Source organism: Vipera berus (assembly GCF_964194415.1).
Source record: "Vipera berus genome assembly, chromosome: 1".
NCBI classification, from domain to species: Eukaryota; Metazoa; Chordata; class Lepidosauria; order Squamata; family Viperidae; genus Vipera; species Vipera berus.
In genome coordinates this window covers 361,036,914-361,061,769 of record NC_138202.1, presented here as the reverse complement: position 1 = coordinate 361,061,769, position 24,856 = coordinate 361,036,914, and the positions used below count along the sequence as shown (strand labels likewise).

Here is a 24,856-nt window from a genome sequence, read left to right as displayed (position 1 = left end):
TGCCCCATTTTACAACATTTTTTGCCTCGGTTGTTCAGCGAAGCGCTGCGGTTGTTAAGCAAGTGACACCGTCGTGAAGGGAACCCGGCTTCCCCCATTGGCTTTGCTTGCCGGTCGCAAAAGGGGATCACGTGACACACACACACACACACACACACACACACACACACACACACACACACACCGGGATGCTGCAACCGTCACAAGTCCGTGCCAGTTGCCGAGCTTGTCTGAATTTTGTTCCAAAAGAAAGCAGATAAAAAAAATAACCGAGGTCTTCGCCAGCCGTAAATGACATTTATTTTCTTATTTAAAGTCGACAGGTTGGGGGGGGTGGGGGAGGGAGGGAAATAAAATAAAACGCACAATCGAAGTAGTGCAAAAGAAGTAGCAATCCAACCCAGACACAGGAGAAGTGGAAGGAAGAAGAGAAAGGAAAGGAAAGGAAAGGAAAGGAAAGGAAAGGAAAGGAAAGGAAAGGAAAGGAAAGGAAAGGAAAGGAAAGGAAAGGAAAGGAACGAAGGGAAGGAAGGGAAAGGAAAGGAAAGGAAAGGAAAGGAATGAGAAGGAAGGAAGGAAGATGGAAATGAGAGGAAGGAAGGAAGGAGAGAAGGAAGGAAGAAGGAAATGAAAGGAAGATGGAAATGAGAGGAAGGAAGGAAGGAGGGAAGGAAGGAGAGAAAAAAGGAAGATGGAAATGAGAGGAAGGAAGGAAGGGAGGAAGGAAGGAAGAGAACGAAGGGAGGGAGGGAGGAGGGGGGGTGAGACAGGCTGGGTGTGTGGGTGCAGAGAGACCCCTTTCTGGTTCAACCTTAATTAAAATCCCTGCCGGGGGAGGGGGCTTAGGAGGGGGGGATGGCTTTCCATTGGGGCTCTCGAGGGGCGAGACAAAGGACCGGCAAGGAGCCCCCCACACACCACACACACACACACACACACACACAGACGGAGCAGTCCTGCCAGAGGGGGGGAGGGCATCGGAGGTGAGCTGGGCGGGAGCACAAAGCCCATCGGGCACACACAGGTCCGCAAAGTGGGGGAGGGGGCGCAAGCCTGCCCCCTGCCGGCCCCGGGTGCTCCATTGCCCCAACGGGCGACAGCAGAGTCTGCTGGCTGGAGGCGGAGGGACCCCCTCCCCCCCTTAGCAGCCAACCGGGGGGTGGGCACCTTGCCGGGCTGCACCCACCGCAGAGCAAGGAGGGGCCCGGGGGAAAGGGCCCGGGGCCCGCCAGCCGCCGCCTCCCCCCCCCCGGGGTCTAGGCTGTGCTGTCCAGTGGCTTGCTCTCCGAGTCGCTGTCACTCAGGTAACTCCGGGAAATGGGGGGGTCGGTGGGGGCCGTCGGAGAAGTAGCGCTCCTCGTCCGATCGCTCGCAGGTGAAGAGTCTCCAGGGGGCGCAGGGGCTGCCGAGGGAGGAAATAAAACATTCATTACCATCCACTTATTGATTATGAACGTCATTTGCCGGCCATCAGCTATCCGGCTGGTGGAAATTGGGTGGGTGGGGGTCACGGAAACCCACTGGGACACAATCAGGGACACCGTTTTACCCCACTGGCGTTCTTGTCCAGGAGGGTAGGTGTGTGTGTGTGTGGGTGTGTGTGTATGGGCGGGATGGGGGTCGGGGGTGCTTGGAAGTTGCAAGCCCATCATCCCCTCCAGCGTTGGGAGCATTCCCCATGTCTGGAGGCAGGCCGTTCCGCTGGCCAACTGTTCTGGACCGACCGTTAACAACCGTCTGGCTTAGCAATTCTGGGGCTCAGACGTGGCCGTAAGTCGAGGACTGCAATGGAGGGCTTGGGAAAAGGCCAGCCCCCCCACCCACCCCCCCTCTGCTTGAACGTGGCAGCTGCTGAATCGCCCGCCTGGCTCCCACCGTCTCCTCCATGGAAACAACGGTGAAGCCAGCAGCTTGCGTTCCCCAGACCTCATTACTCATTTCTGCATTATTATTTTTATTTTCTTATTTTCTCTCTCTCCTACAGCCCCCCTGCCAGCCCCCCCCCCCCCGCAAGATCCCTTTCAGGGCATTCCGTGCTGATTTACTCTCCCCACCACCTTGCAGTGATCGGAGCTAAGCAAATAATCTGTAGCAAATCAGGCATTTGTTGAGAATTTCACCCCTATCTGTCTCACGGAGAGAGAGAGGGGGGGAGAGAGAGAGAGAAAGAGAGAGAGGGAGAGAGAAAGAGAGAGAGGGAGGGAAGAAGAGAGAGGGAGAAAGAGAGAGGAGAAAGAGAGAGAGGGAGAGAAAGAGAGGGGGAGAGAAATAGAGAGAGGGAGAGAGAGAGAAAGGGAGGGAGAAAAAAAATAGAGACAGAGAGAGAGAAAGGGAGGGAGGGAGAAAAAGAGAGTGGAGAGAGGGAGAAAGAGAGAGGGAGAGAGAAAGAGGGGGTGAAAGAGAGAGGAGAGAGAAATAGAGAGAGGGAGAGAGAGAGAGAAAGAGAGGGAGAGAGGGAGAAAAAGAGGGGGAGAAATAGAGAGTGGAGAAAGAGAGAGGGAGAGAGAAAGAGGGGGTGAAAGAGAGAGAGAAATAGAGAGAGGGAGAGAGAAAGGGAGGGAGAGAGGGAGAAAAAGAGAGGGGGAGAAATAGAGAGTGGAGAGAGAAAGGGGGTGAAATAGAGAGAGGGAGAGAAAGAGAGAGAGAGGGAGAGAAAGAGAGAGGGAGGGAGGGAGGGAGGGAGGGAGGAAAAAAATCACCCCCAAATGCCCACCTCAATTAGTTCATTACATGGAATGATTTGAAAATTCCCTCCCCAATTTGCAAATTCCCTCCCCGGCACCTGGAGGAATTTACCCGTGGGAGGATTTGGGGGACCGGAAACGTGCCCTCCATTCCCGTCACCCCAAATTAGTTAAGTGGCTTCCATGGCTGGCTGCAATTAGGGGAGCTGGAACCAGCGGGGGGGGGTGTGTGTCCTATCCTCGGATGGATACGAGGAGGGGGCCGGCTCCAGCTTTGTGCAACAGCTTCCTGGGGAAAGATTCAAGGCCCTGGGCGATCTGGCCACGTCTGGGAGCTTCGGATGGGATCCTACTTGCTGCTAGAAAGGGGAGAGGGCCAGACTCTAAAATCCTAGGGCTGGAAGGGACCTTGGAGGTCTTCTAGTCCAACCCCCCTGTCCAAGACAGACCATCTTGGTCAAAAAGCTTATCCAGTCTCTGCTTAAAAAACCTCCAGTGATGGAGCACCCACAACTTCTGATTGGCACGCTGTTCCACTGGTTAGTTGTCCTCAGAGTTAGGAATTTTCTCCTTAATTCTAGGTTGATTCCTTGATTAGATAGCATCCACTGTCCTTCCTCCCTCCCTCCCTCCTTGAATTAGACTCCTAGGGCTGGAAGGGACCTTGGAGGTCATCTAGTCCAAGCCCCTGTCCAAGACAGACCATCTTGGTCAAAAAGCTTATCCAGTCTCTGCTTAAAAACCTCCAGTGATGAAGCATCCACAAAGTCTGGTGGCCAGGAGTTCCACTGGTTAATGGTCGCTCACTGTCAGGAAGTTTCTCCTTAGTTCCAGGTTGCTTCTCTCCTTGGTCAGTTTCCATCCGCTGCTTCTTGTCCTGTGCTCAGGTGCTTCGGAGAACAGGTGGAAACCCCCCCCCTCTTCTCTGGGGCAGCCCCTCAAATACTGGAAGGCTGCCGTCATGTCACCCCGCTCCTCCTCTTTGTTAGGCTAGGCACACCTTGCTCCCCGAACTGTCCCTCCAACAGGGGGAAGGTGACCCTAACCCGGAGGGAGGGACCCCTCCCAGGCCCCCAAAGTCAAAGCCGGACGCAGCCCCAACAGGCTTCTTTTTAAGAGAGGTTTTTTTAGGAGATCGTCAGAAGCGGTGAACTTGGAAAGAAGCAGAGAGGGCCTCAGCTGTCAATCCAAGAGCAGAAGAAGCCGAGAAAGGGGGGCTGGCATCCGTCAAGCGAGGAAGACCTGTGATGCAACCCCCCCCATTTCAAGAGGTGGTGGAAACGCCTACGCAGCAGGTTGAGGTGCCCCCTTGGGTGCCAGGGACGCCCCGGGGAGGGGAGGAGGTGACCCTGACATGGGCTGCCTCCATGGGGTGGCCAAAATCCCTCTGAGCAGGGACCGGTCTGTGGCCGCCATGGGCTACTTCGCTGTAGCTCAGGGTTGAAATGAAGGGGTCCCTGGGGCTCTCTGAGCTGGGTGGTTTTCCTTGCAAGACGTTTCATGACCCAACTAGGGAACATCAGCGGTGCTAGAAGGGAGGAGGAGGAGGAGGAGGAGGAGGAGGAGGAGGAAGGAGGAGGAGGAGAAGAAGAGGAGGAGGAGGAGGAGGAGGAGGAGGAGGAGAAGAAGAAGAAGAAGAGGAGGAGGAGGAGGAGGAGGAGGAAGAGGAAGAAGAGGAGGAAGAAGGAGGAGGAGGAGGAAGAGGAAGAAGAGGAGGAGAAAGAAGGAGGAGGAGGAGGAAGAAGAAGAAGAAGAGGAGGAGGAGAGGAGGAGGAGAACAAGAAGAAGAAGAGGAGGAAGAGGAAGAGGAAGAAGAGGAGGAAGAAGAAGAAGAGGAGGAGGAGGAGGAAGAAAAAGAAAAAGGAGGAGGAGGAGGAAGAGGAAGAGAAGAGGAAGAAGAAGAAGAGGAGGAGGAGGAGGAGGAGAGGAGGAGAAGAACAAGAAGAAGAAGAGGAGGAGGAGGAGGAAGAGGAAGAAGAGGAGGAGGAAGAAGAGGAGGAGGAGGAGGAAGAAGAAAAAGAAAAAGGAGGAGGAGGAGGAGGAAGAGGAAGAAGAAGAAGAGGAGGAGGAGGACGGAGGGGTCCTTGATGTCCTCTGAGCTTGGTTGTTTTCTTGCAGATGTTTCAGTTCCCAACTTGGGAACATCAGCAGTGCTAGAAGGGAGGGGGACTCCGGAGAGGAGGAGGAGGAGGAGGAGGAGGAATGAGACCTGAAGGCAGGACAAGAAGCAACGGGTGGAAACTCCTCAAGGAGAGAAGCAACCTTAGGACTAAGGAGGAACTTCCTGACAGGGAGGACAATGAACCAGCGGAACTCCTGGCCTCCAGAAGTTGTGGCTGCTCCATCCCTGAAGGTTTTCAAGAAAAGAGCGGGCAAAACCTTTTGACCAGGATGGTCTAAAAGTCTCCAGCTTGCGCATGGGGTTGGACTAGATGACCTCCAAGGTCCCTTCCAACTCTGTTATTCTGTTACAGAGGGTGGCTACTCAGGGAAGGCCATGCCGGAGTAAAAAGGGGGGCAGTGAGCTACCCCACCGTGGCTCTTCCGGGGCCTTCCAACACCAGACAACACCATGTGCAATTTACCAAAATGGTGTGTGTGTGTGTGTGTGTGTGTTGCAGAGAGAAGAGAGGTGGGTGGAGAAAGCAAGACAAGGGTGGGGGTACACCTACCCACCCCAAACCTGTAATCTTTTTTCTTTCTTTCTTTCTTTCTTTCTTCCAGCTCTGTATGTCTCCTCCCCGGCGTGCACTCTGGCTTCGAGACCCCCCCCTCTCCTCTCTCTTCCCTCTTTCCCCCTCTCTCTCCCACCCCCCACCCCCACTTGCCCAAAACCCAATTCCATTCTTCCCGGCTCCATTTCTGTTATATCAGCTGGAGCGTTAAGTGCATTAAGAAATCTCAAGCACAACACATTCTCTCAGCTGCAGGAGGCTGCACCGGCAATTGAACATTTTAAAAAGAAATTGCTTTTAAAAATAAAAAAAAAAGAGGAGGGTGGGAGAAAGCCTGTGCAAACACACACACACAGAAACACACACACACACACACAGAGAGAAACAGATGCACACAAACACAGGTCCTTGCCTTTCCAGATAGTTCTCGCTGTTCAAAGCTGTCGGAAACAATTTAGTACACAAATAATTTGGGTGGGCGTGCGGAACGAGGGGGGGGGCATTGCAACGATTGCCTTTGCCTCCGCTGCAGGTTTCCTCCCCCTCCCCCCTCGGCTAACACTTGCTGCAGAGACCCTCCCCGTCGCTTCCCCTTCCCCTTGTCATGTCTCCGAGGTGGGCAAACAAAGACACCCACCGCAAGACGGAACAGCTGCCAAATGTTGGGGCTTTCCAGATGTTGCCAAGCTTGGCAGGCATCTCTTCGGTAGAGGCTCACTGGATGAAAAAAATGGGGCAGGGGGGGGGAAGGATGGAGAAGTGGGCCAGGAGAAGAGAGTCCACAGCTCCTTTCCTGGATTGGTGTGTGTGTGTGTGTGTGTGTGTGTGTGTGTGTGTGTGTGTGTGCGTGCGTGTGTCTCAAGGCCACCCTTGCAGAGCGAGAGAGCCTACTGGAGCTGCACGGCCGGCCGTGTCTTCTTCTTGGGACATCTTAGGAGGCCGCCAATGTAGGCAGTTCAGACCAAACTGGGCCCCTCCCCTCCAGGAGAGCTTCTCCGGGTTTATTTCGGCCTAGATTGGGGCAGGCAGGGCGAGGTCCTGCTTTGCAGTCCTAACCAACCCCGAGCAAGTGACGGGTGGGCTTGCGTCCTTCCCTGAGGCAGGGAGAAGGGGCCACGCAGAACCAAAGAACAGTTGCAGAGAAGCGAAGAGAAGGAGGTTGAGATGAAGCATCTCTCTCTCTACCCCACTCTTTGTAAAAATAATAATAATAATAAAGATTTTTCTCACTCGCAGCCTCCCGCGTCTCAGAGGGCGCGTATGTGGGGAGGAATGAGGTAGACCCATTAACTTTCTCAGGCAGTTTTCTCAACCTTGTCCATTTGAAGAGGGGTGGACCTCCACTCCCATGATTCCCCAGCCAGCCTGCTTTAAGAGGGACGGACTTCCGCTCCCAGAATTCCCCAGCCAGCATGCTTTAAGAGGGGTGGGCTTCCACTCCCAGAATCCCCCAACCAGCCTGCTTTAAGAGGGGAGGACTTCAACTCCCAGAATCCCCCAGCCAGCCTGCTTTAAGAGGGGTGGACCTCCACTCCCATGATTCCCCAGCCAGCCTGCTTTAAGAGGGACGGACTTCCGCTCCCAGAATTCCCCAGCCAGCATGCTTTAAGAGGGGTGGACTTCAACTCCCAGAATCCTCTAGCCAGCCTGCTTTAAGAGGGGCAGACTTCCACTCCCAGAATCCCCCAGCCAGCCTGCTTTAAGAGGGGTGGGCTTCCAGAATCCCCCAACCAGCCTGCTTTAAGAGGGGTGGACTTCCACTCCCAGAATCCCCCAGCCAGCCTGCTTTAAGAGGGGTGGGCTTCCAGAATCCCCCAACCAGCCTGCTTTAAGAGGGGAGGACTTCCACTCCCAGAATCCCCCAGCCAGCCTGCTTTAAGAGGGGAGGACGTCCACTCCCAGAATCCCCCAGCCAGCCTGCTTTAAGAGGGGTGGACTTCCACTCCCAGGATTCCCCACTCAGCATGCTACAAGAAGGGTGGGTGTCAACTCCCCGCATCCTCCAGCTAATATGGAATTCTGGGAGTTGGTCCACCCCTCTTCAAGTGGCCCAGGTTGAGAAACCCTGGCATACGGAATAAATGCAGTCAATTCTTGAAGGCTTCTGAGAAGGTAGAGCTTCTTCAGGTTCTTCTCTTATTCTGGATCTGGTCCTATGGCCGGAGACACCTGTGTTCTTCCCAGGAGGTTTCTAGCAGAGGGTGCCAAGGCTACTTCTGCTGCCATGATGAATTTCAGAAGCTGCCAACCTTCCTTGTAGGCTGGAAGGGGTCCATAGGCCAAAGTACTGCCAGATTGTTCTTCACACCAGCAGCTCACCTCCAACACCACCAAAAAACAAGGACCGTGGAGATCGTCTCCACTGCATGACGACGGTTGCCACCATCCTACAAACCACCGGGCACAATCAGGCAATGATGTTGTCACTGGCCAATCCTTGCAATCCAGACAAGACAGATTGGGTACGGGAGGACAAAGTCACAACCCACAAGGACAGGGTTAGTTCCTGGAGATACACACCCCATGCTGGAGGTCAGTCTCCAAAACACAAAGAGGTTCCAAGCTTCCATACTCAAGCCCCATGCAGAAAATTGCTGGAACCTCTCCAGAGTTGCTTCGTTAGATGCCAGCCTGCCATAAACTATGAGGACCAGGGAGCTCGGGGAAAGAGGGAAACCGGAAGTAAGCATCGTGCCATCCCGAGACATCATCCCAAGGTCACGAGCTTGGGCAATGAAAGGTAACAGCTCATGATCTAGCTCGCTTTTGCAGGGACAGTCACCAAAACAACTTCGAATGCGACTGGACAAGTGGGTGATAAGATAGCAGGGGAGTGGAACGAAAAAGGGACAAGTTAACCGTGAAGGTTTTATGCGCAACCTCCCATTCAGAAGGTTGAGAGTTCAATCCTAGGTAGCGGCAGATATTATTTCCTTGGGTGCAAAGAAAAAAATATATCTGCTGCCAACTCCACGTGGCACCAGGAAGGGCCGGTAAACGCTCAGCTCCATCCAGTCGCTGTGACTCTACCCCGAGTTCAGGGATTAGAAAGTCGCAAAAAGGGAGCTTTTAAGCGGACCCTGCCGTAGCGCGGGAATAACGCCAGGAAGAAGAAGATTCTTTTAGCTACCAATGGAGTTGAGCGTCTTGCTTTCCTAGAAAATCAAGCTGGGGCAGGCTGACGGGTCAAGTTAGCCCCAAAGCTCCCTTCCCACCCGTCCACTGCCCAGGTTAGAGATTAGCCAGGAACACCATGCTCAAACTCGGCACACTCCATGCTACCACCTGCCTTAGTCGCTCTCCGGCCGATACAGATACTTCATCATCAGACTGTCCACTTGCTTTTTCCGTTTCTTCTCCTCCTTCTTCAGCTGCTGGGTGGACTTCCCAGCCTCGGGACCCCCTTCCCTGGGGACACCGCCGCTCTCCCCGTCAGAGCGCTTCGGGCCCTTCTTGATGCTGGAGTCGCTACGATAGGAGACGGTGGAGCTGGAGGAAGACTCCGAGGACAACCCGGTGTGGGACCTCTGTTGCTTCTTCTTCTTGGACTTCTTCTTGGATTTCTTAGCACGCTTTTTGGAGGTCTTCCTCTGCCGCTCGGGAGAGGAAGAGGAGGAGGAGGAGGACGAGGAGGAGTCACTGGAGGAGCTCCGCTTTCGGCTCCTCCTACCCTTCATTTGCTGATCAGGCCTGTAGAAGTCCAAGGCCGAGGCTGACCGGCGGAGGCTGCTGGCCGGGTGCTCGGGGGTCTCCAGCAGAGTGGTGCTCCTGGCACTGCGGACACTCCTGCGGTCCTCTTCCTCCGAGTCGGGATCCTGGCTGGAGCGCCTGAATTTGACGGGCTTGTAGTTGAGCACCTCGCTGATTGCTGCCTCCAGATCCGGGTCGAGGTAGCTCCGATGGCCGACCGGCCGGATGTCCACTTCGTCTAACCGCAAGTCATCCGAGGTGGACGTCCGAGGCCGAGGAGGCATCGAGAGGCTGCGCGCAACGGAGTGTTGGCTGCAGAGGGAGCGAGAGTCGCTCGGGGCCAGGCTGGCCGTGTCGTCCAGCTGGGAACGGCTCAAGGAGATCCGTGAGCCCGGGCGGCCGTAGGACGAGCTAAGGTCATCCAAGCGAGAAGCGCTGCGCCGCGAGCTTCCAGGGCTGGAGAGGGCCAAGCTGAGGGACGAGCGGGTGTCATCTTCAAGGCCAGTCCAGGAGGCTGCACTTTGACTGACCGTGGCCGAGAGGACTGACGTCCGATCGAAGTCGGCCGCCGAGGTGGACCAGCGCTTCTCCAGGCCCTTGGGGAGGCGGCTGCTGTTCTCCGAGAGGACCGATCCCCTCTTGCTTAGCTCCTCTAGGCCTCCGCCGAGCGGCTTCTTCCAGGAGGCAAGGGAGCTACTCTCGTCTGAGCCGCCCGCCACCGAGGCCCGTGCAGCCTTGCGGAAAGAGCGGTCGGGCGAGGCGGGGCGCTCGCTCAGGGTAGAGAAGAGGCTCTCCTCGTCCCCTTTCCCGCCAATGGAGTCCTTGAGGTTGGTGCGCTTCCGATAGCTCAGTGAGCTCATGACAGAGGCCGGCCTGTCCTCCCCGTTCTTAGCCTCCTTGCCCGTCGCGTCCACGGTGGTTCTGACCCAGGCAGGAGGAGACCACAGTGGGAGAAGAGAGCAGGAAAGAGAGAAAAAGGATTAACTGGAGGATAACCAGATTGTGCACGGCGCAGGGGTTAGAATGCAGCATTGCAGACAAACTCTGCCCATTGCCAGGAGTTCGATCCCGACAGACGCAAGGTTGACTCAGCCTTCTGAGGTCAGTAAAATGAGGACCCAGAGGCTGACTCTGCAAACTTCTTAGAGAGGCCCATAAAGCATTGTAAAGCGGGAGGGAGGGAGAGAAGGAAGGAAGGAAGGAAGGAAGGAAGGAAGGAAGGAAGGAAGGAAGGAAGGAAGGAAGGAAGGAAAACATGAAGGAAAACATGAAGGAAAGAAGCTGTGATGTCCCAGTGGTTAGAATGCAGCATTGCAGGCTGGCTCTGCCCACAGCCAGGAAGTTCGATCCTGACCGGCTCAAGGTTGACTCAGCCTTCCATCCTTCCGAGGTTGGTAAAACGAGGACCCAGATGGTTGGGGGCAGATAGGCTGACTCTGTAAAACCGCTCAGAGAGGGCTGTAAAGCACCATGAAGTGGTATATAAGTCTACGTGCTACTGCTTGGGGAGGGAAGGAGAGAGGGAGGAAAAGAGGGAGGGAGAAAGGAAGGAAGGAAAACAAGAAAGGAAATGAGGAGAAGGAAGGAAGCTGTAGTGGCGCAGTTGTTACAATGCAGTGTTGCAGGCTAACTCTACCCACTGCCAGGAGTTCGATCCCGACAAGCTCAAAGTTGACTCAGCCTTCCGTCTTTCCAAGGATGGTAGAGAGCGCTGTATAGCAGTCTGAAGCGGTATAGAAATCTAAGTGTTATTGCTAAGGAAGGAAGGAAGGAAGGAAGGAAGGAAGGAAGGAAGGAAGGAAGGAAGGAAGGAAGGAAGGAAGGAAGGAAGCAGTGGTGGCACAGTGGTTAGAATGCAGCATTGCAGGCAGACTCTGCCCACAGCCAGGATCCTGACCGGCTCAAGGTTGACTCAGCCTTCCGTCCTTCCGTGGTCGCTAAAAGGAGGACCCAGGCTGGAGGAGAAGGCCAAGATGCTGACTCTGTAAACCGCGCAGAGGGCTGAGCGGTATATAAATCTAAAGTGCCGCTGCTGTTGCTAGGCGGTGCAGGCGCCCGAGACGTGCTCCGGCAGCCGGGATCCAGCTGGGGAAGACGCGCCTTCGCAAGGGGCCTCCTGGAAATCAAGCCGCTATTCTGTGCCAGCGCTGTTGAGTTTCTGTTTGGTTTTGTTTCAGAAAGGGGGAAATAAACACACACAAAAAGCCAAAAAACAACAACAACAACAACAACACCCCTGCCATCGATTTCAATTTGTTTTGTTGAAAACGCTGGCGGCACGGAGCAATCGATTCTCCCAGTGGGGGCCCCAAATAAAAGGGGAGAACCGTTTCCCACAGCAAGAGGCGGTGCGTTCGTGCGCAGGGACAAATTAGACCCATTACAGGCCTGCTTCTCGACTCACAATCACACCCGAGCCCAAACGATCTGTGGCTAAGCCAGACGGAACCACGCTGGGGTCTCCTGCCTGAGCAGGGGGTTGGACTAGAACAGAGACCCCCCCAATCTTTCGGGTACCAGGGACCGGTTCCGTGGACAGAGGTTTTGCCACGGACCGGAGGGTGCGTGGTTTTGCGTGCTGGCTGCATCTCGCGGATGGGGCTTTGCTTGTTTGTGCGGACCGGTTGCTAGCGTGTCGCGGCCTGGTACCGGTCCACGGACCGGGGGGGGAGTGATTGGGGACCCCTGGATTAGAAGACCCCCAAGGCCCCTTTAAACCCTGTTACTCCGCGACGCAGTTGTCAAGCCAGTTTGGCAAGCTTTTTGGCCAAAGCCGTCCAAGTCAATCCCTGCAGCTGTGAAGGTCCTTAAGTGAAACTGGCTTCGTTAAGTGAAACTGGATTCCTCCCCCCCCACCGTTCTCTCCCCTCCCCCCACCCAATTGACTCTGCTTGGCAGAAGGTCGCAAAAAAGGGGATGGCGTGATCCGCTGCGACCATCGTCAATACGAGTCGGGTTGCCGAGCGGCTGAAATTTTGATCCCGTGACCGCAGGGGTATGCCGCGACCGTCGTTAAGCGTGAAAAACAGCGCGTTTTCAGTGCTGTTTCTAACTTTCAGAGCCGAGGACAACCTGCCTCCGTGTTTTCCTCCCGGGTGTGGGGGTGGGGGGAAATCATCTGCATGGAAGGTTTAAAAAAGGGGAGGGGGGCCTATGCCTGGAAACCCGCCCCCCCAAAAAGGGGAAACCAGTCTATTCTGAAGGAGCAGGAACTGGGCTGGCAAAACGCCACTCGGAGACAGTCCCCGGAGGGGAGCACCCCATCTCCTGCCCCTTCCCCAAATAACGGGCGCTGGCTTGCCCAAGTTGGAGAGCTGGGCTCTGCCCGTGCCGGTGCCAACAGCTCCAGGCTGTTCCTCCGTGCTGCGGCGGGTTGCTATGGCAACGGGGGTCCTATAAATAGCCCATCTGGTTGCTGGTCACTACCAGAGCTGGAGATGGTAGTGGGAGAAGGGGGGGGGATATACGGGGAAGGGGAGGCATTGACGAGAAGCCCTATCTGGGGGGAAGGGCTTGGGCAGGGGTGCGTAGGAGCCTGGGATAAGACCCTGGCCCCCGAAGGGGGAGGGGGATAAAAAAGAGGCGGGTGGGGAGCATGGAACATGTAGTGCCGAGGTTTAAATAAAGCACAGGGGGGGCTTTCCCGCCGTTTATCGTCCACCTGGACCCAGAAGGGCTCCAAAATAAAGAGAGAAACGGGGTGTAAAAAGTCCCCGGGTGGCCTTCGCTTCTTTTTCCCCCAGGGGTTCCAGACTGGGACCCCCCACCCCAACCCCACCTGCAGATTGGCGGCTGCAGGAGAGGCTCCTCGTGGAAGTGGCCCCTCACGTCAATGGGCCCTCAAGGGCAATAGGTGGGGGGGCCAAAAGAGAGAGCCGGGGGGCGGTCACAGATTCGTGGGTGGGACCCTCACCCCACAAGGAGGACAGCCTCAGAAGGGCAGGCGAGCGTGCTCAGAAGGGGCTACTAAGGAGCATGCAGGGACTCGGTAAACAGCTGCCTTGCGGAGCCCAGAATGAGGGCCTGCGTGTGCATGCACACACACACACACACACACACACACACACACACACACACACCTGCACGCACAAACACACCACTCCTAACCCAAGGACAAAGAACAGTTGCTCCAGCCTTGGAAGAACAGCAAGGAGATATTGCGAAAAGGGGATTTTTAAAGCATTCGTATGTGATCTAGCAAAGGATTATGGCACTTAACTGAGTTTAGGATTGGGGGGGATCCACACGCTGATTTCTCTCTCTCTCTCTCTCTCTCTCTCTCTCTCTCTCTTTCACCCCCTCTCTCTTTCACCCCCTCTTTCTCTCTCTCTCTCTCTCTCTCTCTCTCTCTCTCTCTCTCTCTCTCTCTCTCTCTCTCTCTCTCTCTCTCCAAACGCAGCCGGCTCCCACAATCGTATTTGATCGGGAGCTGGCTGCATTTAATCGATTAATCAATTAACAATTAATCAGTGGAACGCCTGGTCTCCAGAAGTTTGTGGGTGCTCCAGCGTGGAAGGTTTTTCAAGAAGAGACTGAACAGCTGTTTGTCCGGAATTGTATAGGGCAAAGGTGTCCAATCTTGGGAACTTGAAGGACTTGTGGACTTCAAATCCCAGAATTCCCCAGCCAGCAGGAAGTCCACCCATCTTGAATGCCGACTAGGGAATTCTGGGGGTTGAAGTCCACCCCTCTTAAAGCAGTCCTGCTGGGGAATTCTGGGGCTTGAAGTCCACCCATTTTAAAAGCATGCCAGCTGGGGGATTCTGGGAGTTGAAGTCCACCCCTCTTAAAGCATGCCGGCTAGGGGATTATGGGAGGTGAAGTCCACCCCTCTTAAACCATGGCTGGCTGGGGAATTCTGGGAGGTGAAGTCTACCCATTTTAAAAGCATGCCGGCTGGGGGATTATGGGAGTTGAAGTCCATCAGTCTGAAAGTGGCCAAGATTGGATGACTGAGGAATTTTGGGATTTGAAGTCCACCAAATCTTAAAAGTTCCCAAGGCTGCACACCTCTAGTACAGAGTCCGCTGCTCAAGCAGAGGGTTGGACTAGAAGACCTCCAAGGTCCCTTGCAGCTCTCTCCTTCTCTTATTCTGTTACTACACACAACGCAACCAGAGGAATGGGTCACCAACACCTAGGGCTGCCCCATTCCCTAACTGCAAAGTCAGGAGCCTTCCCCACCCCCTGCCCTCCCCCCCCAATGGGTGGGATGCCCCCAGCGTGCCAGGCCCACCTGCTACTCTTCAAACTGCCGTCCTCGGAGACCGACTTGCAGCAACCCTTGTTTTTCGACAGCCACGATTTCACTCCGTCCACGCGGTCTTCCAGCTCCGAATCGGCATCCGAGTCTCCCTCGCTGGGGAAGAAAAAAGCCAGCGGAGAGATGAGTGGTGTGTATTTGCTGACACCAACGACATCAGGTGTCACTCTTTAGAAAGCCTGGGCGAGACGGGTTAATCGGCGTTCAGAAATGCCACATTCTCACCCCATCCCCACAGCCTTCGGAAGTTTGCCTGGTTCTTCTCAAGACCAAGGAAAAGGGACAGATGGACGGGCAGATGGTGGTTCTGCACGAGGCTCTGGTGTCCATCTCCTGCCGTTAAACCGGATGAGGGGAACTCATCAAGTCTGCAGGTGACAACCAAGCTGGCAGGAGTAGCCAACACGCCAGAAGACAAGCTCGGGATCCAAAAAGACTTGGAACAAGGCGCCCTTATCCAACAAGAAGAAAATTCAACGTAGATTAAAAATAAAATTCTACACTTAGGCACTGAGCGCCAAAGAATGGAGGCCTTTGAACCCTGGTGCTGGAGAAGACTCCTGCGAGTCCCTCGGACTGCAAGGTGATCAAACCGGTCAGTCCTAGAGGAGATCCACCCTGACTGTTCTTTAGAAGGCCAGATCCTGAAGCGGAAACTCAAATCCTTTGGCCACCTAATGAGAAGGAAGGACTCACTGGAGAAGAGCCTCATGCTGGGAAAGATGGAGGGCAAGAGAAGAAGGAGACGACGGAGAATATGGTGGCTGGATGGAGTCACTGAAGCAGGAGGCATGAGCTTAAATGGACTCCAGAAGATGGTAGAGGACAGGAAGGCCTGGAGGAACGTTGTCCATGGGGTCGCGATGGGTCGGACACGACTTCGCAGCTAACAACAACAACACACTTAGGCAAGAAAAAAACAACCGTATAGGCCCAGGCTAGGTGAAACGTGGCTTAGTGGGATCTTGGCATCCTAGTGGACGATCATTTAAATGTGAGCCAGACATGTGCAGCGGCAGCCCAAAAGGCCAACACAATCCTAGGCTGCATCGACAGAGGGTTTGAATCGAGACCACGTGGAGGATTAATACCACTTTACAAGGCCTCGGAAAGGCTGCCCTTGGAACGCGGGATCCAGTTTGGGTCACCGCGATGTAAAAAAAAGGCCTCGCCCTTCCTTCCTTCCTTGCTTCCTTCCTTCCTTCCTACTGTCCTTCATTTTCTTTTTCCTTTCTTCCCTTCCCTTCCCTTGTCCTTTTTCCCTTTCTCATTTTCCTTCCATTTCCTTTCTTTCCTTCCTCTCATTTTCCTTTCTCCGACCCTTCCTTTTTTTCCTTTCCCTCTCCCCTCCCTTCCCCATCCCGTCCTCCTTCCGCCCTTCCCTCCCTCCCTCCCTCCTTCCTTCACTTCATCACCATCATCTCATCCTTCCTTCCTCCCTCATGATCCCTTTCTCCTCTTTCCTCCCTTCCCTCCCTCCCTCCTTCCTTCACTTCATCACCATCATCTCATCCTTCCTTCCTCCCTCATGATCCCATCCTCCTTCCTCCCTTCCCTAGCTCCTCGCTCCCTCCCTCATCCCATCCTCCTTCCTCCCTTCCCTTTCTCCTCCTTCCTTCCTCCCTCCTTCTTTCCGCATGATCCCATCCTCCTTCCTCCCTTCCCTCTTTCTCCTCCTTCCTTCCTTCCTTCCTTCCTTCCTTCCTTCCTTCCTTCCTTCCTTCCTTCCTTCCTTCCTTCCTTCTTTCCTTCCTGTTCCCCTCTGCCTTTACTCACAATCCCGGTGCCTCCCCCCTCCCCCCAGCCAGGAAGCCCACCTCTCACCAGACCCCCACACCTCCTCCAGCCCTGAGTAACTCCTACACCCCGGACAGGGGATACGGCCCAGCTGCTCCTCAGGGAAGACCTGTGAGTAGGGCGGGAGCCGCCAGGCGACAAGAGGAGCCAGCTCTGCTTTATGGCCATCCGTGCCCAATTAAGGCAGCGGCAGCCCAGAGCGATGGGTCTGTCCCTGCGTAAACTGCAGTTTAGCAGCCACCTGGCAGCCCTTGGATTTACGAGGAGGCTGCCGCCGTGGTGCGCAAACCAACTTGTGCACAGCGAAGAAGAAGAAGCGCGGCCTGATTTACACGCCGGCGTAAAGGCAGCCCGGCTTAAGGCCTCTAAATTTATAAGTGGCGGTGTTCATAGCTGCGTTGATGGCCCTGAGCACGGATGTGCCGTGATGCGCGAGGCTGGGGCGGGCAGGGAATGCGTTCCTCCGCGTCGCGAGCCGCGTCTGCGTAAATCTCTCGCCGCTAATACCGGGCTCTTTATCGCTTCCATTACCATTATGGCCATAACGACCGTATCTATACGGAAATCAAAGTAGCCTTTCATCTCACCGCTGAGGTCTGTAACTCTCCCTCTGGCTTCCCAGGGCGCTAAGTGGGGGGGCTAACTTTGGGGGGGGCAGGGGGGGCCCGGGAAACAGGGCTCCTTTGCCACGACGACTTCAGCACATCGTTCAGGGTGCTCGCTCTAGGTAGTCCTCGACTTACAACCGTAATTGAGCCCGACCTTTTCGTCGCTAAGCGAGACATTTCTTTAAGGGAATTTTGCCCCTTAGTTCCGGGCGCTCACTAGAGGAAGTCCTCGACTTACAACCGTAATTGAGCCCGACCTTTTCGTCGCTAAGCAAAACATTTAAGGGAATTTTGCCCCTTAGTTCCGGACGCTCACTAGAGGTAGTCCTCGACTTACAGCCATAATTGAGCCCAATGTTTCCGTCGCTAAGGGTGACAGCTGCTAAGGGAATTTTTGCCCCATTTTATGGCCTCTCTTGCCGCCGCTGCTAAGCAAATCGCGGCAGTTTCCACCTAAGCAACGGGGTGGCTTGTCCGAAGGCCGCAAAAGGAGTTGGTTCTACGACCTCTCTTTCCACAGTCGTTAAGCGAATCACCGCAGTTGTAACTTAAGTCACACGGCCGTTAAGTGAACCTGGCTTCTCCCGTTGACTTTGCTCGTCGGAAGGTCGCAAGAGGGGATCAAGTGACACCCCCGGGACACCACGACCGTCGTTAAGCATGATCCCGAATTCGGATCACGTGACCACGGGGACGCCGCAACTGTCGCAAGTACACACCAGCCGCCAAGCCTCTTAATTCAGATCACGTGACCACGGGGGAACGCCTTGACGGTCGTAAAGTGTGAAAAATGGCCATAAGTCCCTTTCCCCCCCCCCAGTCCTGTCACTTCGAACGGTCACTAAACGGGCGGTTATAGGTCCAGGACCCCCTGTACAAGGAGAAGCAGCGTCACCTCTGCCTCTGAGCCCCCCCCCCCGCCATTAAATCCGAAGCCATCAACGCTGCCCTGTCCCTTTTTTCCTCTCTCTCTGGAAATCAAAATGCTGGGAGGCAGTTTGTTATTTTTTCCGCCGTGGGAAAAAAGCCGGAGAGCCCTATAAACCAACTCCAGGGGAGGGGGGGGGCACAGCGCTGCTGCGATTTTAAATGGTCGGAATTAAACCTCCCGTCAAAGGCAATTTACGTCCAGGGTAGCCGTGCCATTACTTAACCGGGATCCGAATCGCTGGGGAACGGACGGAGGCAGGCTGAACGGTCGGGGACATTAATTGTGTGTGACAACAAGGCTCTCGTTGCCCTGGATCACTGCTAGAGTTGATTACATTTATCATTAGCCGGGGGAGACCTCCCCACCGTCCAGACAGACCCGGGCTCGGGGTCTGGAAAGGAAAACAGGCCAGGCCGTCCAAAGCACGGGAAGATTAAAAATGGAAACGCGGCACTCGAACGTCTCCGACGCGAGAGGGCAAAATTTGGGAGGCGACTGGATTTTTTTTTTTTCCTTTGAAGAGGTTTTGCTTCTCCTCCCAGAAGCTTCCTCTGCTCTGACTGAAAGGTGGGGGAATGGGAGGATTTATACCCCTTGCAGACAGCTGGTCATTTGCATCCTTTTAGAGAGTCGTTGAGGCCACTTGGATTGTGTCCTCGGGGTCACCTGAGGGGTGCAAATGGGTGTGGGGGGCTTCTTGGAACTTCCTGAAAGGAATTCCACACCCATTTGCACCCCTCAGGTGACCCCGAGGACACAGGCAAACCTCCAAGTGGCCTCAAGGATTCTCTAAAAGGATGCAAATAACCAGCTGTCTGCAAGGAGTACAAATCCTCCCATTCCCCTTGAAGACGTTTCACTACTCATCCAAGAAGCTTCTTCGGCTCCGATTGGATGGAAGGGAATGGAAGGATTTATACTCCTTGCAAACAGCTGGTCATTTGCACTCTTTTAGAGAGTTGTTGAGGCCACTTGGAGGTTTGTTGGTGTCCTTAAGGTCACCTGAGGGGTGCAAATGGGTGTGGAATTCCTTTCAGCAGGTCCAAGAAGGCTCCACACCCATTTGCACCCCTCAGATGACCTTAAGGACCTAGGCAAATCTCCAAGTGGCCTCAACGACCTTGTAAAAGCACGCAAATGACCAGCTCTCTGCAAGGAGTATAAATCCTTCCATTCCCCCTCCATCCAGTCAGATGAGAAGTGAAACGTCTTCAAAGGAAAAACAAGGAAGTCCTGTTGCCTCTTGAAAAAGAAACTTTGGGGACAAAATTTGGGATGTTCCTCGGCCAGCCAGCCAAGATTCTGGGTCTTTTTCACTAGCTGACATGCCTTGTTTTATTCCAACATTAAGCCCAGATCGAATCGACTTCATATACAAGTTGTCCTCCACTTACAATCATTCGTTTAGCGACTGTTCAAACGGCATTGAAAAAAAGGACCGTTTTTCTCATGCTGTGGACATATGATCAAAATTCAGATGATGCTTGGCAACTGACTCATACTTATGACGGCCGCAGTGTGTCACAGGATTCACCTGATCCCCTTTCGCAACCTTCTGACAAGCAAAGTCAAGGGAGAAAGCCAGACTCGCTTAGCAACCGTGCCACAAACTTAGCAATTTCTGATAGCGAAGCATGCTATTTCCCCGCCCCGCCCCCAGACGCACACATATACACACCTCACACTACGGTGGTCCTCGACGTACAATTGGTTTAGCGACCGTTCAGAGTTACAATGGCGCTGCAAAAAGGGACCGATAGCCCTTTTTCGCACGACGGTTACCACCTCCCCACGGTCACATGATCAAAATTCAGACGCTCGGCAACTGGCATGGACCGGTGACGGTTGCAGCATCCTGGTGTGTGTGTGTGTGTGTGTGTGTGTGTGTGTGAGTGACGTGATTCCCTTTTGCGACCGTCCGGCAAGCAGAGCCAACAGGGGAAGCCGGATTCACTTCGCAACGGTGTCACTTAACAACCGCAGCGGTTTGCTTAACAACGGCGGCAAAACCCGCTTCGCAAACGTCTCCCTTAGCGACCTAAATTTGTGTTGGTCCTAAGTGGAGGACTACGATAACAGATTCCTTGTCCTGCCCTCTTCCACCACCACCACCCCAAGAAAAAAATCCTTTATCCTTCCCGAGCCAGGCTCTGGGGCCCTTCGTCCCACCCACCCCACCCCGCTTTCCTGCGACCCACAATGTTAGTTAGTTCCACAAGGCAGGCTTACATCCGGACAAGCTAAGGCAGAACCAAACACGGGTTAGAGCAAGAACGGCAAGGCTCATGCGTGTTGAGTGAGACGTGCTACAATGGGAGGGGGCGACCAGCCCCCTCCACCACCACCCCGGGCCCCGGACATGCTTGGGGGTTAGGCGTAACACGGTGTTACTGGCAACCCGGGAAAACTCCATTCCTGCTCACAGTTTACTCTTGCGTTTCTGGAACTTTGACACCACGTCCTGCAAACTGGGATATCGGATTGGGGAGAGGGAATGGGGTGGGGGAAGGGAAGGAGAGAAGCGGGTGGAAAAAAAAAAGCAAAATAAAATTCACAACAAGGAAGCATTTTTTTAAAAAAAAAATCCACTTGGGAAGAAGAGGAAGGAAGAGGGCAAAGGAGTAACAGGAAGAAGTGAAGAGAAAACGAGGAGGGGGAGGGAAAGGAAGCTGGTGGGGAGGGGGGAGGAGCGGTGGTTCCCATCTCCTGCCCCGGGGAGGGGGGGGGAAAGAGTCGTGCAGAAGACCCCAGAGGGGTGGGTGAAAGGACCCTCAATTTTCAGAGGCAGCTTCTGTCAATTAACTGCGTGTCCATCATCTTTGGGACCAGCTGTGAGACATTTGGCCGGCCACTGCTGGCAACAGATGGTCACCGGGAGAGACCTTGAGCGCCGCAAGGGAAGAGGAACTTGAGGGCCTCCCGGGAGAAGAAGGTCAGGAGAGTGGAGGAATCTCATCATCCAGGTCAGAGGAGACCCTCTTACTCTCGGGGCCCCAAGCAGCCCCCACTGCCCACCAGCCTTCCATCCATCATATCTATCTGTCCTTCGTCTAATTTATCATGTCTGTCTATCTATCTCTATCCAATCTCCATTCATCATTCATCCATCATTCTATATATATATATCTTTCAGTCCATCTAAGCTGCATCCATCCCCGGTCTGTCTGTCTATCCATTCTGTCTATCTGTCTGTGACTATCTATCTACCTTATCTATCTATTTATCATCTATCTATCCATCCATTCTCCATCCATCCATTCATCATCCATCCATCATATCTATACACCTATCTTTCTGTCCACCTGATCTCCATCCATCCATCCATCCATCCATCCAATCATCATCCATCCATCCATGCAACTCTCTCCATCCACCCACCCAACCATGTCTCTGTCTTCTATATCTATCCATCCATCCATCCATCATCCATCCATCATATCTATACACCTATCTTTCTGTCCATCTGATCTCCATCCATCTATCCATCCATCCATCCATCCAATCATCATCCATCCATCCATGCAACTCTCTCCATCCATCCACCCAACCATGTCTGTCTTCTATATCAATCCATCCATCCATCATCCATCCATCATATCTATACAGCTATCTTTCTGTCCATCTGATCTCCATCCATCCATTCAATCATCATCCATCCATCATCCATCCATCATATCTATACACCTTTCTGTCCATCTGATCTCCATCCACCCATCCATCTACCCTACCCACCCACCTACCCCATCTCCCACAACAACTATGTGACTAACATTGTTCGGTTATAGCGTGCCACATTTGCCCCATTGACCCACCAACGCCCACTGACCCCCCACTCGCCCACCTGTTGATGAGGTCCTCGTTGTCCTCGCTGTCCATCTCGTCCTCGATGGCGGCCTGCAGGTCCCCGATCCGCTTGAAGGCCAACTTCAGATCCGCCTGCAAGCTCTGGTTAGCCGCTTCCAAGCTCTCCAAGTCCATCTCCTGGGGGGAAACACCGCAGCCAGGGTGAGGGGCTTTCTGGGGGCATCGCCCTCGTGGGCGCACCACCGTTCGGCCAGGTCCCCCCCCACGCCCCCACCCCCGGGAATCTGATTTGTACGGTACAGGGAATCCTCGGCTTACGAGCACAACTCAGCCCCAAATCTCTGCCAATAAGCGAGTTTCATCCCATTTTACGATCTTCCTTGCCACGGTTGCTAAGTGAATCACTGCAGGTGGTTGTTAAGCAAATCTGGCTTTCCCTATGGACGTTGCTTGTCAGCAGGTTGCCAAAGGGGATCACATCACACACACACACACACACACACACACACACACACACACACACGCTGCGACAGTCATAAACGTGATCCTGTTGCCAAGAGGGTGAATTTTGAACACATGAGCCCGGGGGATGCTGTGGAAAAAACCCGGTCAAAGTGCCGTCGTAACTTGGAACGGTCGCTAAATGAACCGTCGTTAAGTCGAGGACCGCCCGTACTCGGCCAAGTACACTAAGATCCTGCAAAGGGTTAGGGTCACAGAGGCTTCCTCCTTGCAAGGCAGCAAATAAGGGTGAAGCTCTTTGGATGCACCTGGGCCAGGTGTGGCCTTGCAGGTAAAGGTAGGAAAGAAAAAAAAGGCATCTCTAGGCGGGTCCTAACCTGAATTCCCCTTCACGCGTTGTTGCCCTTTTGAGCTTTGTTTCTGTTAAACGTTGTACTGCCAAGGCATCCATCCCTCCTTCCTCTTCCCTTCCCATTTCCCTTCCTTCCTACCTACCTTCCTAACTTCCTTCCCATTTCCCTCCCTCCCTTCCCATTTCCCTTCCTTTCTACTTTCCTTCCTACATTTCTTCCTTCCTCTTCCCTTCCTTTCTTCCCATTTCCCTTCCTTCCTACCTACCTTCCTAACTTCCTTCCCATTTCCCTCCCTCCCTTCCCATTTCCCTTCCTTTCTACTTTCCTTCCTACATTTCTTCCTTCCTCTTCCCTTCCTTTCTTCCCATTTCCCTTCCTTCCTACCTACCTTCCTAACTTCCTTCCCATTTCCCTCCCTCCCTTCCCATTTCCCTTCCTTTCTACTTTCCTTCCTACATTTCTTCCTTCCTCTTCCCTTCCTTTCTTCCCATTTCCCTTCCTTCCTACCTACCTTCCTAACTTCCTTCCCATTTCCCTCCCTCCCTTCCCATTTCCCTTCCTTCCTACATTTCTTCCTTCCTTTTCCCTTCCTTCCTTCCCATTTCCCTCCCTCCCTTCCCATTTCCCTTCCTTTCTACTTTCCTTCCTACATTTCTTCCTTCCTCTTCCCTTTCTTCCTTCCCATTTCCCTTCCTTCTTTCCCATTTCCCTCCCTCCCTTCCCATTTCCCTCCCTTCCTACATTTCTTCCTTCCTCTTCCCTTTCTTCCTTCCCATTTCCCTTCCTTCCTACTTACCTTCCTAACTTCCTTCCCATTTCCCTCCCTCCCTTCCCATTTCCCTTCCTTCCTACATTTCTTCCTTCCTTTTCCCTTCCTTCCTTCCCATTTCCCTCCCTCCCTTCCCATTTCCCTCCCTTCCTACATTTCTTCCTTCCCATTTCCCTTCCTTCCTTCCCATTTCCCTCCCTCCCTTCCCATTTCCCTTCCTTCCTACATTTCTTCCTTCCTCTTCCCTTTCTTCCTTCCCATTTCCCTTCCTTCCTTCCCGTTTCCCTCCATCCCTTCCCATTTCCCTTCCTTCCTACATTTCTTCCTTCCTCTTCCCTTTCTTCCTTCCCATTTCCCTTCCTTCCTACTTACCTTCCTAACTTCCTTCCCATTTCCCTTCCTTCCTACTTTCCTTCCTACATTTCTTCCTTCCTCTTCCCTTCCTTCCTTCCCATTTCCCTCCCTCCCTTCCCATTTCCCTCCCTTCCTACATTTCTTCCTTCCTCTTCCCTTCCTTCCTTCCCATTTCCCTCCCTCCCTTCCCATTTCCCTTCCTTCCTACATTTCTTCCTTCCTCTTCCCTTTCTTCCTTCCCATTTCCCTTCCTTCCTTCCCGTTTCCCTCCATCCCTTCCCATTTCCCTTCCTTCCTACTTACCTTCCTAACTTCCTTCCCATTTCCCTTCCTTCCTACTTTCCTTCCTACATTTCTTCCTTCCTCTTCCCTTCCTTCCTTCCCATTTCCCTCCCTCCCTTCCCATTTCCCTCCCTTCCTACATTTCTTCCTTCCTCTTCCCTTCCTTCCTTCCCATTTCCCTCCCTCCCTTCCCATTTCCCTTCCTTCCTACATTTCTTCCTTCCTCTTCCCTTCCTTCCTTCCCATTTCCCTCCCTCCCTTCCCATTTCCCTTCCTTCCTACATTTCTTCCTTCCTTCTTCCCTTCCTATTTCCCTCCCTCCCTTCCCATTCCCTCTCCTTCCTCCCTCCCTCCCTCCCTCCCTTTCCATCCTTCCTACTTCCCTCCCTACTTCCCTTCCTTCCTATTTCCCTTCCTTCCGCTCCAATTTTTTTTTAAAAAAACGACTGCTATTTGCCAACCCCGGGAAAAGCCACCCTTTGCGATTCTTTTATTTAATAGTGAGAGACGGGGACCTCTCCAGAGCCGCCCTCTGCACGTCCTCTCGGGAAAGTTCACCGTCGCCTGCCCCCCTTTCACGGAAGGAGTGCTTCCTTTATTAATCTCTGCCCTTTATCAGAGAGCTCCATCCCCATCTGCTCATCTCAGCGCCAGGAACCGTTCAGGCCCAAACTTTGCACCAAGGCAGCTTTCCGCAAAACGCAACACGTTTTTTTTCTCTTCCGCTGAGGCCAAACGGGAGACGAGACCCCCCGTTGGGTGCTTGGCAAAAACGACCACCGAGAAGGGCCCACCTGGGCTCCCTCTGTCACCTGGCACACTTAACGTCCAGCCGTGGATTAACCAGTGGAACAGCGGGCCTCCAGAAAGGGTGGGCACTCCATCCCTGGAGGTTTTTAAGAAGAGGCTGAAAGAGCCACCAGTCTGGAATGGCACAGGGTCTCCTGCTTGAGCAGTGGGCTGGACTAGATGACCTCCCAGGTCCCCTCTGACTATTCCATTCTATCCTTTCCTTACTCTGTTCTGTTCTACTCTACCCTGTTATTCTATTCTATTCTATTCTATTCTATTCTATTCTATTCTATTCTATTCTATTCTATTCTATTCTATTCTATTCTATTCTATTCTCATTACTCTACTTCTATTATCATTAATTCTATTCTATTCTATTCTATTCTATTCTA

The 24,856-nt window shown here is 53.7% G+C and overlaps 1 protein-coding gene across 5 annotated transcripts in view; it reads right to left on the bottom strand.

Annotated features, from left to right (window-relative positions):
• Positions 1–283: 283 nt before the first annotated feature.
• MYO18A (myosin XVIIIA) overlaps positions 284–24,856 on the bottom strand; it is a gene marked incomplete at its 3' end in the record, with an annotated part of 181,344 nt that continues 156,771 nt past the window's right edge. For 2 of the 5 annotated variants that reach the window (XM_081337724.1, XM_081337725.1), the window contains 4 exons: positions 21,490–21,629; positions 20,072–20,116; positions 14,286–14,408; positions 8,650–9,970 (listed from right to left, as the gene is read on the bottom strand). In XM_081337724.1, coding sequence (XP_081193850.1) covers positions 8,650–9,970; positions 14,286–14,408; positions 20,072–20,116; positions 21,490–21,629 — 1,629 coding nt within the window. Of the gene's footprint in view, positions 1,403–8,649; positions 9,971–14,285; positions 14,409–20,071; positions 20,117–21,489; positions 21,630–24,856 lie in introns of those variants that run through there. The other 3 variants (XM_081337727.1, XM_081337728.1, XM_081337726.1) reach the window with 3 other exon arrangements.